The following is an 18,433-nucleotide window of genomic DNA, read 5'->3' as shown; positions in this document are numbered from 1 at the left end:
GCATGATAGTGCTGGAGGTGTTGCTGCCAACTGGAACTGCCTGTGGTCTCCCCGTCAGGAAGTCCAGCAGCCAGTTACACAGGGAGGTGTTGAGCCCCAGCTGACTCAGTTTGTGGGTGAGCTGCTGAGGGATGATGGTGTTGAATGCTGAGCTGAAGTCAATGAACAGCATTCTGACATAGGAGTCTCTGGTCTCCAGGTGGGTGAGGGCTGAGTGGAGGGCAGTGGAGATGGCATCATCGGTCGAGCGGTTGGACCAATATGCAAACTGGAAAGGGTCCAGGGTGGGGGGGAGGGCAGACTTGATATGTTGTATGACTAGCCGCTCGAAGCACTTCATGATGGTGGGGGTGAGTGCGACCGGGCGGTAGTCATTGTGGCAGGTGGGGGACGACTTCTTCGGGACCGGGATGATGGTGGTGGCTTTGAGGCACGTGGGGACAACAGCCTGGCTCAGTGAGGTGTTTAAGATGTCCGTGAAGACATCTGTGAGCTCCTCGGCACAGTCTCTCAGGACACGACCAGGGATGTTGTCGGGACCCGGGGCTTTGCGTGCATTGGTCCCTCTGAGGGATCGCCTCATGCTGTCCGGGGATAACGTCAGCACCTGGTCGCCAGGAGGTGGTGGGGTCTTCTGTGCCGGGGTGTTGTTGTCTGCCTCAAAGCGAGCGAAGAAGTCGTTCAGCTGGTCAGGCAGAGAGGAGGAGTTGTCACAGGTCTGTGGAGAGGGCTTGTAGTCTGTGATGGTCTGTATCCCCCGCCACAGGTTCCTGGTGTCTCTGCTGTCACTGAAGTGGTCGGCGATCCTCCTGGAGTACTGTCTCTTGGCTAACCTGATGCCACGTGCCAGGTTGGCCCGGGCTAACCTCAGGCCCGTCTCGTCGCCAGCTTTGAAGGCAGCGTTCCGAGCCCTCAGGAGCCTGTGGACCTCTCCTGTAAACCATGGCTTCTGGTTGGCCCGGATGGAGATGTTTTTTTTTTTACTGTGACGTCTTCCATGCACTTCCTCATGTAGGAAGTGACGGTGTCTGTGTACTCCTGGAGGTCTGTGGTGTTGTTGTAGGTGGCTGCCTGTCTGAACATACTCCAGTCAGTGGTGGAAAAGCAGTCCTGGAGTGCCTCTGACGACCCCTCTGGCCACACCTGAACCTGCTTTTTGACTGGTTTGATGACTTTAACCAGAGGCCTGTGAGCTTGCATTAGCATGACAGTGGAGTGGTCTGAGGCTCCGAGGTGGGGGAGGGGGAGGGCTTTGTAGGCCCCTCTGTGTGTGGTGTAGACATTGTCCAGGATATTGTTTCCCCTTGTTGGAAAGTTGATGTGTCCATGGAGTTGTGGAAACACGCTTTTGGGGTTTGCGTGGTTAAAATCCCCAGCCAGGATGAGGAAAGCATCTGGGTGGGCTGTCTGCTGCTCACTGGTGTGCTGGTGGAGTTCATTCAGTGCCTCACTCCTGTTGTTGTTGGAGCCAGGCGGGATGTAAATTGCCACCAGCAGTATGGCACTAAATTCCCTCGGCAGGTAGAATGGCCGGCATTTAATAACCATAAGCTCCACCAGTGATGAGCAATGTTTACAGACCACAGCAGCATCACGGCACCAGGCATCACTGACGTAAACACAGAGTCCCCCGCCGCGAGTCTTCCCCCCCACGACGAGCGCTCTGTCTGCCCGGTAGCATGTTAGCCGGGCTAGCTGGATAGCGCAGTCCGGTACGCCGTCATTCAGCCATGTTTCCACAAACACAAGAACGCAACAGTCACTCACGCTCTTGGAAGTTGTGCGGAGAAGTCTGATATAGTCCATTTTGTTGTCCAGAGAGCGAACGTTGGCCAGCGTGATGGTAGGGATGGTCGGCCGGTGAGGGCTAGCCGCTAGCCTAGCTCGGATACCTCCGCACTTCCCCCTCTTCTGCTTCCTCATGCACCGCCTGTGGCGCCTCCACTGTGGGCTGGATGCAGGAGTGGGGGTCGGTGGATGAGCCGGCTCCCGGAGCAGACTGCGGTCGCGTATCTCTTCCGCGTCAGCTGGTTTAGGTTCTGTGAAAGTGGTCCTGCTGATGTTGAGCAGAACCTCACGGGAGTAGGTGCGTCTCAGGTGTCTCAGTGTAGCAAGGACAACAGGGACGGGCATATGCACGTGTGTGCATAACACAAAAAACACAAAAATGCCGATTCGACGGGAGAGAGAGGAGCCGCTGTTGTTTTGTGTCCTTTTGTTTTTGTCTTTGCTATCATTGTTGTGATTATTTTGGTCTTTGCTCTGTTGTTGCTCAGGCTGGTTTAATCTCGTGGCAGATGGAAAATATTTGGATCACTGTGATTACTGTATTATAATGAAAAAAAATGTATGTAGCACTAACAAGGGTATTGTATGTATCTCCCCACCAAGTCTTTCTCTGTCTTTCCTCTCCTCTCCTCTCCTCTCCTCTCCTCTCCTCTCCTCTCCTCTATCCTCTCCTCTCCTCTACCCTTTCACCCCAACCAGTCAGCAGAATTCCTCCACCTCTGAGTCTGGTTTCTACAAAGGTTTCTCCCTGTTGGGGGAGTTTTTCCTTTCCACAGTCACAAACACACCTGCTTGCTCATGTGGATATGTTGGGCTTTCCTATTTTCTCTATAAAAGCAAATTGGAATGACTGTAATGTATTTAAAAATGTCTTTTTTTTTATTAAAAAAAAAGAAAAAAAAGAAATGAAAACTGTGTCATGGTAACAGCAAACTCATGAAAGAGATCAATGAACCGTTCTCTCACATGGATCCAGTAAAGGCCCCCCCAACCTTATGTCAAAGAAGTGAAGTTCAAGGACATTTATCCTCAGTTTCCGGTGATAGAGCAGGAAGGACGATATGTCATCACAGATGACAACGATCGTATTTTAGAAACGGGACAAGCTGAAAAACAGTGAGGATGATTCCAAGCACGAAGAGCAAAACAAAGACAGTTCGTCTAGGATCCAGAGGTGGACTAAAGTTCAAGACTTTGCATATCTCTGCAGGCAGCTCATGCAAACACAGAGTGACAGTTGCTCTCTTCACGACTCCTCGGGTTTTCTTCAGCTCGCGTCTATTTCAGATTGTTTTGTGGTGCTTTTGAGAAGAATATAGCGAACAAAGCTGACATATTATTTCCCTGTTTGCCACCACTGGATGTTCACATGAATCACCAGGTTCACACAGATCATTAAAATATAAACAGTCTTACAGGCCACATACCGTATTTTCCGCCCTATAAGGCGCACCTAAATACCTCAAATTTTCTCAAAAGCTGCCAGTGCGCCTTATAGCCCGGTGCGCCTTATATATAGACAATTGTTCTACTCGAGTCTGCTATTTGACAGTTGAACAACCAGAAGCTTTTATTTTGACAACTCTAACTTCGCAACCAGATCTTCAGAGCGGACGAGACTCCGCACAACACATTCATCACTCATGGTTGCACACCAACATTCTAACAAACCAAAATAAACTAGATGAAATAATTACTCCCTAAACTGGGGAACAAAAACACAGCATAAACACAATCAACACAACACCAAGCCCAACAACAACCCACAATAACCTCCAACAACACAAAACATGAATTTGTCGCTGCAAGGCATGATGGGACATCATGCCTTGCAGCGACAAATTCAACCTGAGCTCCTCAGTGCAACCGATAGAAACTCCCATAATTCATTGCAGCTATTTGTGGTGTTTTAAATGCAATTATTGGGGGTTATATTTGGTTTGTGGTGTCGGTAATAATTGTGTTGTGTTGTGTTTTTGTTGCTTAGTTCATGTAGTTTAGTTTATCATTATTATTATTATTACCGGTAGTTGTAAGTTGTCAACCAGTAGTGAAGAAGGTTTTGTGTGTAGTGTCCTCCTGGCATAGGCTGCATGTAGGACTACTAAAATACAGTGTGTGCACCTATCTGGGTGTTAGAATCAGTGGAAAATGTAACCTAATGGCTTTAAACTATAAAGGTTGCTGACCACTGGTCTATTCCATGCGCCTTATAGGGCGGTGCGCCTTATATATGAATGAAGTTGTAAATTATGTCAATCAATGTAGGTGCGCCTTATAACCCGGTGCGCCTTATAGGGCAGAAAATACGGTACACACATATAGCTGAACACACAAAGTAGCCTATATTATATATGTTTATTGTATATGGCTGTTCATAAAATAAATATAAAATAAATGTTACAAATTAAACTATATATACTGTATATAGTATATGTACTTTTTATATATAAAACATTGAATCTCAATTCTGATCTTGTTCTATAAATAGTTTTCAAATAAACAATAAATAAAGCAACTTCTGATCAATCCATATCAATTTCAGACTTAAATAATGTACCGATTTAAGCCCCACCCAGTTTCAATTAAAATAGCCTCCTTCCGGTTTAGACCCCGCCCACTCTGAGTATGGACACAGATACAGATCATTTCAGTTTTTTTTTTAACCGTCTGCCTTCTCTTAGTTTGGCTGGTGGTGTAAAGTCAGTTGGAAAACTTTGCTTGTACTGAACGCGATGCTTTTGAGAAGAATATGTTGAACAAGGCTGATATATTATTTCCCTGTTTGCCTCCACTGGATGTTTACATGAATCACCAGGTTCACACAGATCATTACAAAATAAACAGTCTCACAGACCACCTACACACAAATAAAAAGAAATATGATATTTATAAATATTACAAATTAAGCTGTATATTCTGTATATATATATATATGTATATATAAAACATTGAATCATAGAATCTCAAATCTGAGGCTGTTCTGCAAATGGTTTTCAAATAAAGAATAAATAAAGCAACTTCTGATCAATCCATGTCAATTTCAGCCTTAAAATAATGTACCGATTGAAGCCCCACCCAGTTTCACGTAAACCACGCCCACATCCTGTTTAGGCCACGCCCACTCCGAGTACTACCACTGTGTTCACAGTGATGTGTGGATGCTTTTGGAGAAGGCTGGAGAGAAAAAAGGGTATGGCCCAGACCCAGAGTTCCTGATCACTGAGGGGGCTTTGCTTCACCACAACGGTCCTAAAGTGACTGTTACTGCATTACTACTCCATCAGCCCTCCATGCTCCATCACTCCTCCATCACCACTCCATCAATACTCCATCACTACTCAATCAGCCCTCCATCACCACCCCAACACTACTCCATCACTCCTCCATCACTACTCCATCACCCCTCCATCACTCCTCCATCACTAGTCCATCAGCCCTCCCCAGATGAAGCCCTCCTGTCCTCCCACATGATCCTGCCCCCCCCCCCCACCCACACCAGGTGATGACCAGTTGATCAACTCACCACATCTGATCACAGTTACAACTAGCTGGCAGGAAGGAAGTGAGGTGTACTTGCTCTGGCAGAAACTTTACATGTTACATGAGAGTCCACATCTGATCACAGCCTAAAGATGCTTACAACAACCTACAACATAGCGCCACCTGGTGGAAATAGGAGTGTTAGGTCCAGTGTGTTCATACAGTATGTCAAAATGCCCCCCCACCAGCTTATCAGCTATCAACCTGCACTCAAGCAGTCCTGTCTGCAGTATTTGGACCAAGATCCCATAATTACAGTTCATCAGGATTAGAAAAGTTCCTGCAAGAGAGACATCTGTGTCCCTGAGCTCTCAGTGCTCAGCACCGTGTTGAGCACTGAGAGCTCCTGATGGCTGTTTAGGAAGGGTCACACCTGAGCTGATGGAAACACCTGAGATACTCCCTGAAGACATAAAAGGTAAGGACAAACACTGAAATCCAGAAAATTAAATGGTGAATGCTTTTATTTAAAGCAAGGACTGATTAAAATAATTATGAAACACTCGAAACAAACTTTTACTCATGAAACATCATCTATGTGACATGTCTGCAGCCCCAGCCCTTTGCACTGGGTCTATTAGTCCTACAGTACATTTTATGTACATAAACATTTGACCACATTTTTGATGTTGTTCTTTCCTCTTTTCTTACACTTCCAGGTTGAAATTGTCTGAAAAAACAAATACCTCTTGAGTATAATGTGCAGTAGTTTGCCAACTGTCATCAGACAAGATGTCACAATGAAAAGGCTAACACAAATAAAAAACTGACGCAAATGCGAACCGAGTTTAAAGGACTTAAGCTAAATTGCTCAGTTAAAGAGTTAAGGTTGGAAATGATTAAAATGGCTTCATTGGGCAGAATGAAGACTTCAGACATCTGACTCACACAAGAGTCCTGCTTGTTTGCTGTCAGACATGAAACCAGAGGTTTGGTGGAAACTGCCTTCCCTGTCTCGTATTCTCAATTCATATGATCCCTGTGTCTTCATCTGTCAGGCCAGCAGCTTTCCATACGTACTGTGGAACAGGAGCACTAATCCCTGAATGTCCGTAAGCTCTGCTTTCTTTCACTTTGGCTTCTTTATGTGAGCAGGAGTCAGTGTGGGGATCAGGTCAACAGCAGCCCCGGCCAGCAGATCGCCTGCTGCTGTGCTGACGGAGTGCCGCTTCACACAAAGCATAAAAACCCCGGTGTCCCGGGACCGAGGCCCGCCTGGTGGGCCCGGCGCTCCCCGACTGGCCCGGGGAGAATGGGAAGCTTCAATCAGCAGGCCAGGGCCACTGCAGCGATGAAAGGATAATTTCCCCCCTCCGTCGCTTCTGGACCTCATGCAGCGTCAAACCATTTGTGAGCAGTGACAGAGCCAGATTGGGCCGAAAGGATATGAGTGGGAAACTTCAAAACCTGCTCATGTTTCTGCAGACGTGAAAGGATTTGTATAACACATTGAGATTTGATGGACTTTCCCATGTTCGCTTTGGACAGCCCTTTTTTGTTGACGCGTTCAAATAATGAATCTGTTATGTTTAGGACCCCCTTTTTCCCCCCGGCTCTGGAGTCTGGTCTCATGTTGTCGGGTAGGGATGCTGTGCGGACCACTCTTTCGTCTGTCCCAAGCTTATGGAGAACCGCTGACTCGCAGGCTTCCAGAAACCAGGGTAAGTGGTAGTGTTGGTTGAATCAGCTCCACCGCAGGTCTGACCGATGGCGGTGGGTTGACAGAGAGACGCCTTTATAATTGATGAAATGACCAAATTTATCAGCATGTTGTCCTCCCTTGTTCCTGTTTCATCCCCAAGCTGCAGCTGCTGAGACATTTCACTGCTTTCAGCAGGGATGTGAAAACTGTTTCCTCAACATAGCTGAAATGTGTCAGAAGACCTCAGTTCTTTAACATTTTTTTTTCTGGGCTTACTGTGTTGACTGCTTTGTCTTACTGTAAACTGTCACTCTGTTCCAGGTGCTGAAATGGAACATATATTTCTGATTCTTTTACTTTTTAGTAAGGCCTCTTCATCTGGAGCTCAGTTCAATGGATACAACTGTGATTCCCACTTTCACAGCCGTTTTCCTGGTGAGCAGCTCTGAGACACTCACACTGAATCACACTGAAGCTACTGAAGAGACATCTCTGTATTCCACCCAGTGAAGAAGAGCCTTTCTTCTATTAGTCTTATGTGGTGGAGAAAATAGAATTTATTCAGAACATTGCAAAGATTGGAATGGAGTAGTTTTGTGAAGAATGTCATATTGTGCTTGTTTATGCAGCTGAGAGGGACATCAGTGTGTACTGCGGAGTGCAGACCATCACCCTCAAGATCAACTTCTGCCCGGTGCTCTTCTCGGGCTACACCGACTCTGACCTGGCCCTGAACGGACGACACGGAGATGCACACTGCCGAGGATTCATCAACAACAATACCTTTCCCACCGTGGTGATCTTCAGCATCAGCCTGGCCACACTGGAGTCGTGTGGAAACACCCTGGTGGTAAGGGGAGGAACTACAGGAACAGAACGCGCCCAGAGTAAACAGTCTGGTAACCAAGACCTCAGCAGGACTGTGAGCCTGACATACCTGAAAAACTCTAAACACACTTTGATGAATGTAAACATTACCTGGAGATTATACTCTGACACTTCTGAAATATTAACAACATCATCATCATCATCATCATCATCATCATCATCATCATCATCATCATCATCATCATCATCAACAACAACGACATCAACATCAACAACAACAATAATAATAATAATATTTTTAAAAGATTATTATAATAACATAGCAACTTATAAAAACAAATGTGTCAGACGTGTATTTCCTTACAATCTGTTCATTCTAAATGTTGTGATGAAAAGTTGGACTTCCTGTAGTGGGATGGAGTCTGGCTCTCTAAACGCAGCTAGGGAGGAAGAGCCCAAATCATGAATGATAAATTAATTGAAAAACAATGCTAAAAAATAGTTCAGAGCAAAGGATCAAAGTAGCTCAGTTCAGAGAATATCTTAAACTCAAATAGATTGAACCAGTGAGAAATAGCCTAATAACTTACAAATATCTATAACATTTCATTGTTTCATTGCAAAGAAGTATATGATTTAGAATTGTGAATGGTACTACATTACGAATACTATGATCACGGTTTACACGTATGCTTAGAAAGTGAAATTCCGACAGTTCATTCTAACCAGGACATTCTGAGTGTTGATTCCAGGATAAGGTTGTTCTGCTATCAGCCTGACGTAGGATGGCACAACAACAGAGATAGAACTCAACTACTCCGGATAACAACATACACACATACAGCCATCATGACACATATTGATTAATGGCGTCTGATTTCGGTTGGCAACAGCTGCCATAACCAAATTGACCAATTGCACTGAAGCCAAACCTATTGTCTGGGTGTGGCCCCCACCCAGAAGAAAAGTGACAACCCATGGAAGTTGGATACTTTGATTGTAGTCCTGCGTTAGACATATTCATATCCAGCGCTCCACATTGCATATGGCTATCTTTACTTTATTTGGTAAATAAATGGTAAAATGTAACTCACTGTCTCGAGACCCCTATTAGGGGGCTTTTCCACCGGAAAGAACGAGGGGCTAGTTCGGAGCCAGGTCCAGAGTTAGTACCAGTTCTTTGTCTTTCCACCACCCAAACCGGTTCTTAACAGGGGCTTAACCGGGTCTATGCTGGCCCCATTTCATTGCTGGGCCAGTGAAGAACCAGACATCTGGCACCGGCCCTGAACTAGCTCCTGGTTGTTTCTGGTGGAAAAGCCCTATTAAACAACCAAGAATAGGATCAGAGAACCAGGAGGAACCAGCAGGCTTAAGGCCATGTTCCAACATTTTTTAGATGTATTGCTTGTTTGTTTTTTTAGCACATGATGTGAACAACTTCAGATCCAGTGTGGATGGAAGCCTCCACCTGCTGCATATGGCAAATACAAGAGGACATTTCATGCTTTAGCATGTATTCTGAAAAATATTCTTGAAAAATATCATTGACCAAAATAACATTTTACTAACTTTGAACAGTCACAGCAATTTAAAACCTGAATTGTTCTGCCAGAAACCACAAGAATTGAATATTTTCATAGTGAAGCAACTTATTTCCTCGCCTCATGAACAACACTTCCCTCTCTTCTGAATTGCAAAAGTAAAATACTGCAGATTGATCCTAAAGTACAAACCCTTAATTTGTTACACTGAAAAAAGTGCATGGTCATGTGACTGGAGAGGAAGGAGGAGCAGCGTGAGGAGGAGTAGTGTGAGGAGGAGCAGCGTGAGAAGTAGCAGCGTGATGAGGAGCAGCGTGATGAGGAGCAGCATGAAGAGGAGCAGCATGAGGAGGAGCAGTGTGAGGAGGGGCAGCGTGAGAAGGAGCAGTGTGAGGAGGAGCAGCATGAGGAGGAGCAGCGTGAAGAAGAGGAGCAGCATGAAGAGGAGGAGCAGGATCATAAGGAGCAGGATCATGAGTGGCAGCATCAGGAGGAGGAGCAGGGTCATGAGAAGCAGCATCAGGAGGAGCAGTATGAGGAGGAGCAGTGTGAGAAGGAGCAGTGTGAGGAGGAGCAGTGTGAGGAGTATCAACCTGAGGAGGGGAAGAGTGAGGAGGAGCAGCATCAGGAAGTGCAGCATCAGGTGGAGCAGTGTGAGAAGGAGCAGGGTGAGGAGGAGCAGCGTCAGGAGGGGCAGTGTGAGGGGGAGCAGCATGAAGAGGAGAAGCAGTGAGGAGTATCAACATGAAGAGGAGCAGCATGAGGAGTAGCAACTTGAGGAGGGGCAGTGTGAGAAGGAGCAGTGTGATGAGGGGCAGCATGAGGAGGAGCAGCTTTTGGAAGGGCAGCGTGAGAAGGAGCAATGTGATGAGGAGCAGCATGAGGAGGAGCAGTGGTGAGAAGGAGGAGCAGCATGAGCAGGAGGAGCAGCATCATGAGGAGCATCATGAGGAGGAGCAGCGTGAGAAGGAGGAGCAGCATGAGGCGAAGCAGCATGAGCAGGAGGAGCAGCATCATGAGGAGCAGCATTTGGAGGAGGAGCATGAGGAGGAGTAGCGTGAGGAGGAGGAGCAGCATCAGGTGGGCCAGCATCAGGAGGAGCAGGATCATGAGGAGGAGCAGGGTCAGGAAAAGCAGCATCAGGAGGAGGAGCAGTGTGAGAAGGAGCAGTGTGATGAGGGGAAGCATGAGGAGGAGCAGCTTGTGGAGGAGCAGCGTGTGGAAGAGCAGCGTGAGAAGGAGCAGTGTGATGAGGAGCAGCATGAGGAGGAGCAGTGGTGAGAAGGAGGAGCAGCATGAGAAGGAGGAGCAGCATGAGCAGGAGGAGCAGCATCATGAGGAGCAGCATTTGGAGGAGGAGCATGAGGAGGAGCAGAAGTGATGAGGAGCAGTGTGAGGAGTGGAAGTGTGAGGAGGCGCAGCATAAAGTGGAGGAGCAGTGTGAGGAGGAGCAGCATGAGGGGGAGCAGCATGAAGAGGAGGAGCAGCATCAGGTAGGCCAGCATCAGGAGGAGCAGGATCATGAGGAGGAGCAGGGTCATGAAAAGCAGCATCAGGAGGAGGAGCAGCGTGAGAAGGAGCAGTGTGATGAGGGGAAGCATGAGGAGGAGCAGCTTGTGGAGGAGCAGCGTGTGGAAGAGCAGCGTGAGAAGGAGCAGTGTGATGAGGAGCAGCATGAGGAGGAGCAGTGGTGAGAAGGAGGAGCAGCATGAGAAGGAGGAGCAGCATGAGCAGGAGGAGCAGCATGAGCAGGAGGAGCAGCATCATGAGGAGCAGCATTTGGAGGAGGAGCATGAGGAGGAGCAGCGTGATGAGGAGCAGTGTGAGGAGTGGCAGTGTGAGGAGGAGCAGCATAAAGTGGAGGAGCAGTGTGAGGAGGAGCAGCATGAGGGGGAGCAGCATGAAGAGGAGGAGCAGCATCAGGTGGGCCAGCATCAGGAGGAGCAGGATCATGAGGAGGAGCAGGGTCATGAGAAGCAGCATCAGGAGGAGGAGCAGCCTGAGGAGGAGGAGCAGGGTCATGAATAGCAGCATCAGGAGGAGTCACAGCATGAGGAGGAGCTTCATGATGGGCAGCATCAGGAGGAGGAGCAGCATCAGGAGGAGCAGCATCAGGAAGTGCAGCATCAGGAGGAGCAGTGTGAGGAGAATCAACATGAGGAGGGGATGAGTGAGGAGGAGCAGCATGAAGAAGAGGATCAGTGTGAGGAGGAGGAGTGTGAGGGCGAGCAGTGTGAGGAGGAGCAGCTTGAGGAGGAGCAGCTTGAGGAGGAGCAGTGGTGAGAAGAAGAAACAGCATGAGGATGAGCAGCATGAGCAGGAGGAGCATCATCATGATGAGCAGCATGAGGAGGTGCAGCGTGAGAATGAGGAGCAGCATGAGGAGAAGCAGGAGGAGCAGCATCATGAGGAGCAGCATGTGGAGGAGGGCAATAAGGAGGAGCAGCATGAGGAGGAGCAGTGTGAGGAGGAGCAGCATGAGGAGGAAGAGCAGCCTGAGGAAGAGGAGCAGGGTCATGAATAGCAGCATCAGGAGGAGTCACAGCATAAGGAGGAGCTTCAGGAGGGGCAGCTTCAGGAGGAGTGGCATCAGGAGGAGGAGCAGCATCAGGAGGAGCAGCATCAGGGGGGGCACCATCAGGAGGAGGAGCAGGGTCATGAGCAGCAGGATCAGGAGGAGGAGCAGCCTGAGGAGGAAGAGCAGCCTGAGGAGGAGGAGCAGGGTCATGAATAACGGCATCAGGAGTCACAGCATGAGGAGGAGCTTCAGGAGGAAGAGCAGGGTCACAAGGAGGAGCATCAAGAGGAGCAGGATCATGAGTATCAGCATCAGGAGGAGCTGGGTAATGAGGAGGAGCATCAAGAGGAGCAGGGTCATGAGTATCAGCATCAGGAGGAGCTGGGTCATGAGGAGGAGCATCAAGAGGAGCAGGGTCATGAGTATCAGCATCAGGAGGAGCTGGGTCATGAGGAAGAGCATCAAGAAGAGCAGGGTCATGAGTATCAGCATCAGGAGGAGCTGGGTCATGAGGAGGAGCATCAGGAGGAGCTGGGTCATGAGGAGGAGCATCTGGCAGAGCTGGGTCATGAGTATCAGCATCAGGAGGAGCTGGGTCATGAGGACGAGCATCAGGAGGAGCTGGGTCATGAGGAGGAGCATCAGGCGGAGCTGGGTCATGAGGAGGAGCATCAGGAGGAGCAGGGTCACAAGAAGGAGCATCAGTAGGACAGCATCAAGAGGAGTAGGGTCATGTGGAGGAGCATCAGGAGGAGCAGGGGCACGAGGAGGAGCATCAGGAGAGCCAGCATCATGAGTAGCATAATCAGGAGCAGAGTCAGCAGGCGGAACTTCAGGAGGCGGAGCTTCACTCACAGCTTGTCACCCTGCAGGTGTCCACTGCCCAGGGGCCGAATGCGTATGGAAATCTGTCCCTGGTGCAAATTGGAAACATCTCGGGTTACATTGACACCCCGGACCCTCCCACCACCATCAGCTACCTGCCTGGCCTGCTCTACCAGTTCAGCTGTAGCTACCCCCTGGAGTACCTGGTCAACAACACCCAGCTGGCCTCGTAAGTCCCGCCTCCTCCGTCTGTGCTTCTGGCTGAAGTCCAGCCTCTCCTGCCTCAAGGTGGAGCGGTCCTGTGTTCCCGGCCACACCCTTCCTGGGAGACTATGTGTTTGACATGCTCTACAAGTGTTCAAAAAGCTGTGTTTGTGTGTGTATGTTTGTGTGTGTGTGTGTGCGTGTGTGTGCATGCGTGTGCGTGTGCGTGTGCGTGTATGTGTATGTGTATGTGTATGTGTAGGTGTAGGTGTGTGTGTGTGTGTGTGTGTGTGTGTGTGTGTGTGTGTGTGTGTGTGTGTGTGTGTGTGTGTGTGCGTGTGCGCGTGCGCGTGTGTGTGTGTGTGTGTGTGTGTGTGTGTGTGTGTGTGTGTGTGTGTGTGTGTGTGTGTGTGTGTTGTGCTGGACTCCAGCAAGTCCAGCAGCTGTCCCGCCCGATGGCTGGACTGACTGAAGACGAGGTGGTCTGTGTGCCTCCATGTGATTTTCTTTTTGATGTCAGAGAATGAAAAATACGGAAACCATCTGATTTTCGATTTGATATTGGGAAACGAAATACATGAGATGAGTCGTCTCCCGTTTTAAAATTAAAAATTGAAAAACAGAAATAAGGTTGTTTCTCATTTCCCGTTATGCCTTTCTGAACCAAAAATCGTGAAATAAAATGTGACCGTCTTTATTTCAAATTTGATTTGCGTGTAAACCGGAAGCCTTCTTCTTCTGCTGCTGCTGCTGGTTCACTGTCCTACCCATGCCACTGTCTGTGGCAATGAGGCGAAGGAGTGAATGAGTGAAGGACCACTGTCTGTGGCAATGAGGTGAAGGAGTGAATGAGTGAAGGACCACTGTCTGTGGCAATGAGGTGAAGGAGTGAATGAGTGAAGGACCACTGTCTGTGGCAATGAGGTGAAGGAGTGAATGAGTGAAGGACCACTGTCTGTGGCAGTGAGGTGAAAGAGTGAAGGACCACTGTCTGTGGCAGTGAGGTGAAAGAGTGAAGGATCACTGTATGTGGCAGTGAGGTGAAGGAATGAAGGACCACTGTCTGTGGCAGTGAGGTGAAAGAGTGAAGGACCACTGTCTGTGGCTGTTAGGTGAAAGAGTGAAGGACCACTGTCTGTGGCTATGAGGTGAAGGAGAGAATGAGTAAATGACTAATGTTTGTTGCAGTGAGGTGAAGGAGTGAAGGACCACTTTCTGTGGCAGTAGCATTGAGGTGAAGGAGTGAAGGACCACTGTCTGTGGTAGTGGCAGTGAGGTGAAGGAGTGAAGGACCACTGTCTGTGGCAGTATCATTGAGGTGAAGGAGTGAAGGACCACTGTCTGTGGTAGTGGCAGTGAGGTGAAGGAGTGACCACTTTCTGTGGCAGTGAGTTAAAGTGATGATAAACTACTCTCTGTGGCACTTAGGTGAAGGAGTGAAGGACCAATGTGTGTGGAAGTGAGGTGAAGGAGTGAAGGACCGCTGTATATGGCAGTGAGGTGAAGGAGTGAAGGACCACTGTCTGTGGCAGTGAAGTGAAGGAGTGAAGTACCACTATCTGTGGCAGTGAGGTGAAGGAGTGAAGGACCACTTTCTGTGGCAGTAGCATTGAGGTGAAGGAGTGAAGGACCACTGTCTGTGGTAGTGGCAGTGAGGTGAAGGAGTGAAGGACCACTGTCTGTGGCAGTATCATTGAGGTGAAGGAGTGAAGGGGTGACCACTTTCTGTGGCAGTGAGTTAAAGTGATGATAAACTACTCTCTGTGGCACTTAGGTGAAGGAGTGAAGGACCAATGTGTGTGGAAGTGAGGTGAAGGAGTGAAGGACCGCTGTATGTGGCAGTGAGGTGAAGGAGTGAAGGACCACCGTCTGTGGCAGTGAGGTGAAGGAGTGAAGTACCACTATCTGTGGCAGTGAGTTAAAAGAGTGAAGGACCACTCTCTGTGGTAGTGAGGTGAAGGAGTGAAAGACCACTGTCTGTGGCAGTGAGGTGAAGGAGTGACGGACCGCTGTCTATGGAAATGAGATGAAGGAGTGAACGACCACTGTCTGTGGTAGTGAGGTGAAGGAGTGAAGGATTGCTATCTGTCGTAGTGTCAATGAGGTGAACGAGTGAAGGATCACTGTCAGTGGTAGTGAGGTGAAGGAGTGAAGGACCACTGTGTGTGGCAGTGAGTTGAAGGAGTGAAGGAGTGATGGACCACTGACGGTGGCAGTGAGGTGAAAGATTAAAGGACCACCGTCTGTAGCAGTATCATTGAGGTGAAGGAGTGAAGGACCACTGTCTGTGGTAGTGGCAGTGAGGTGAAGGAGTGATGGACCACTGTCTGTGGCAGTGGCAGTGAAGGGAGGGAGTGAAGGACCACCGTCTGTGGCATTGAGGTGATGGATTGAAGGACCACTGTCTGCGGCAGTGAGTTAAAGTGGTGAAGGCGTGAAGGACCACTGTCTGTGGCAGTTACGTGAATGAGTGAAGGGCCACTGTATGTCCCAGTGAGGTGAAGGAGTGATGGACCACTGTCTGTGGTAGTTAGGTGAAGGTGTGAAGGACCACTGGCTGTGGCAGTGAGGTCAAGAAGTGAAGGACCACTGTCTGTGGCTATGAGGTGAAAGAGTGAAGGACCACTGTCTGTGGCTATGAGGTGAAGGAGAGAATGAGTAAATGACTACTGTTTGTTGCAGTGAGGTGAAGGAGTGAAGGACCACTGTCTGTGGAAGTGAGATGAAGGAGTGAAGGACCACTGTCTGTGGTAGTGAGATGAAGGAGTGAAGGACCATGTCTGTGGCAGTGAGGTGAAGGAGTGAAGGACCGCTGTCTATGGAAATGAGATGAAGGAGTGAAGGACCGCTGTCTGTGGTAGTGAGGTGAAGGAGTGAAGGATCGCTGTCTGTCGTAGTGTCAATGAGGTGAACGAGTGAAGGATCACTGTCAGTGGTAGTGAGGTGAAGGAGTGAAGGACCATTGTCTGTGGCAGTTAGGTGAAGGAGTAAAGGGCCACTGTATGTCCCAGTGAGGTGAAGGAGTGATGGACCACTGTCTGTGGTAGTTAGGTGAAGGTGTGAAGGACCACTGTCTGTGGCTATGAGGTGAAGGAGAGAATGCGTAAATGACTACCGTTTGTTGCAGTGAGGTGAAGGAGTGAAGGACCACTTTCTGTGGCAGTAGCATTGAGGTGAAGGAGTGATGGACCACTGTCTGTGGTAGTTAGGTGAAGGTGTGAAGGACCACTGTCTGTGGTAGTTAGGTGAAGGTGTGAAGGACCACTGTCTGTGGCTATGAGGTGAAGGAGAGAATGCGTAAATGACTACTGTTTGTTGCAGTGAGGTGAAGGAGTGAAGAACCACTGTCTGTGGAAGTGAGATGAAGGAGTGAAGGACCACTGTCTGTGGTAGTGAGATGAAGGAGTGAAGGACCATGTCTGTGGTAGTGGCAGTGAGGTGAAGGAGTGAAGGACCACTGTCGGTGGCAGTGAGGTGAAGGACCACTGTCTATGTAACACCCTGTTGCTCTATAACATCCTGTTGCTCTATAACATCCTACTACTCCACAGCAGTCCTTTCTCTCTTCTCTTTTTTTAGAATGTTGTTGTTTGCGCTGTTTTCTTCTCGTTATCCAGTTCTAATTACAGCTCTGCACCGAGCAGGAGCTGGATTTGGACCTGTCAGCCTGTTTCTTTTTTGTGATTTCATGTCCTTCCTTGTTGAAAAGCTAACCCACAACATGCTGGACACGGACACGGTAAACTGTCCAGGGTTCAGGTCGCAGCTTTCAGAGTGAAATCCCCCTCTCACTTCTCTGAATGATTGACTGAATGAAGGGGTTCCTGTGGCAGTTGCCTGACAGAGACAGGCCATTACTATAGCAACTGGTGTCTCATTGAACTGTTGCAGCAGAGGGTCTGTCTGCTCTGTGTTTTGGGAATATTTTCTGACATTTTGCACATCTCTTCACAGGGCGCAAGTGTTGGGAAACTCTTGAAACCATGCTAGTTTGCGCTGAAAGGCGCTCATATGTCCCACAGAGCTTGGCATCTGCTCCGGAATGTTCAGATGTTTTGAAATGTGAGGTGATATTGGAGCGAAGGGGCAATACACACTCATACCACAACAGTCCTCCAGGGATCAGTGGCTTTCTTTGTTCAATGAAGAGGACAGCAGCTAAAGGTCTCCTTTGCCTCTAGTAGTTGAATAAATAATTACACCTGTGCTGGAGGCAGTCTGCTGCTTCCAAAGCAGTGAAGCCAATGATCAAAAGTAGATATCAATGATGCTGTGAGCAACATGCAGCCGTGAGGCCTCTGAGGAAACACCTCCAAAACCAAATGGAAGCTGTTATGATTTCTCCAAAAAAGAGCAACAAGGATTGTGAATAACGTGGGATACGGTGAATATACCAACAACCTGTTTATGATGTCACATGCTCTGAACACACACCATCTCAACAAGTCATGTATGAAGCAAAAAACAATGGACTATCTGGGAACCTTGTGTACTAACAGAGTGGGTGGCTACAACCTGAGACGGGGTCCCACATTAACTCTGCGTGTGTGTGTGTGTGTGTGTGTGTGTGTGTGTGTGTGTGTGTGTGTGTGTGTGTGTGTGTGTGTGTGTGTGTGTGTGTGTGTGTGTGTGTTTGGGTTGCTGTATGTAAACACAGGGTGAGAAAGCAAACAGTACAAACATAAACAATAAACGGTCCTCCAAAGAGGAATTGTCACAAGTTATGAAGAAGATGAAAGTAAAGCACAGTATCAGTGATATTAAGAATTAAGGGCACTGATGGGATGGGACGGGGGGGGGGGGGGGGGGGGATGTTTTATTAATCTATATCAGGGGTCTCCAGCTCCAGTCCTGGGGGGCCCCTGTCCTCCATGTTTTAGTCACTCCCTGCTTCAGCAGACCTGAATCTAATGATTTTTCATCAAGGTTGTGAAAACGCCCAATAACGAGCCCCTCATTGCAATCAGGTGTGTTGAACTGTGAGGAGCTGAACTACAAGGGGTCCTGGAGGACCCCTGGCGACACCAGGACACCAGGGGTCCTGGAGGACCGGAGTTGGAGAACCTTGATCTACATAGATTATTAAGATGGAATGGAGTAGGGCTGCATAAGCAACTTGTCTCCCTACTCCTTTTTAGACAGTAAATATATATTATTATTATTAGTGTTGTTGTTGTTGTTGTTGTTGTTGTTGTTGTAATAATATCATTTTGCTTATAGTATTATTAGTGGTACTAGCATGATTGTTTTATTGTATTTTATGTGTAAAATGTTCAAAATAAGGAAATATTGATACTGAGTTAGTCTCAGCTGTGCCAGGATGTCTGGAAAGTTAAAATGTGGAGTAAAGTTTGTTTTCACACAATAATTCTGAATGTTTGATCCTTTTCTCTGTGTTGAAGGTCAGCTGCTGCAATCTCAGTGAAAGAGAGCAACGGTACTTTTATCAGCACATTGAACCTGCTGCTTTACAATGTGAGTTCAGATCGTTACTAATCCTGCTGCATCAGCAAAACTCATTCAAACTTTCTCTGCAACAAA

At 48.2% G+C, this 18,433-nt stretch overlaps 1 protein-coding gene across 1 annotated transcript in view; it reads left to right on the top strand.

Annotated features, from left to right (window-relative positions):
• Window positions 1-7,299: 7,299 nt before the first annotated feature.
• LOC308139118 (zona pellucida-like domain-containing protein 1) overlaps window positions 7,300-18,433 on the top strand; it is a gene marked incomplete at its 3' end in the record, with an annotated part of 33,342 nt that continues 22,208 nt past the window's right edge. Inside the window, exons 1-4 of the mRNA XM_080508463.1 lie at window positions 7,300-7,408; window positions 7,603-7,823; window positions 12,736-12,917; window positions 18,295-18,367. Of these exons, the coding sequence (XP_080364589.1) occupies window positions 7,303-7,408; window positions 7,603-7,823; window positions 12,736-12,917; window positions 18,295-18,367 (582 nt within the window). The 5' untranslated portion in view covers window positions 7,300-7,302. The remainder of the gene's footprint in view (window positions 7,409-7,602; window positions 7,824-12,735; window positions 12,918-18,294; window positions 18,368-18,433) is intronic.

Source organism: Blennius ocellaris, assembly GCF_963422515.1.
Source record: "Blennius ocellaris genome assembly, chromosome: 14".
In the NCBI taxonomy this organism is placed as follows: Eukaryota; Metazoa; Chordata; class Actinopteri; order Blenniiformes; family Blenniidae; genus Blennius; species Blennius ocellaris.
This window is presented reverse-complemented; position numbering and strand designations above follow the sequence as displayed.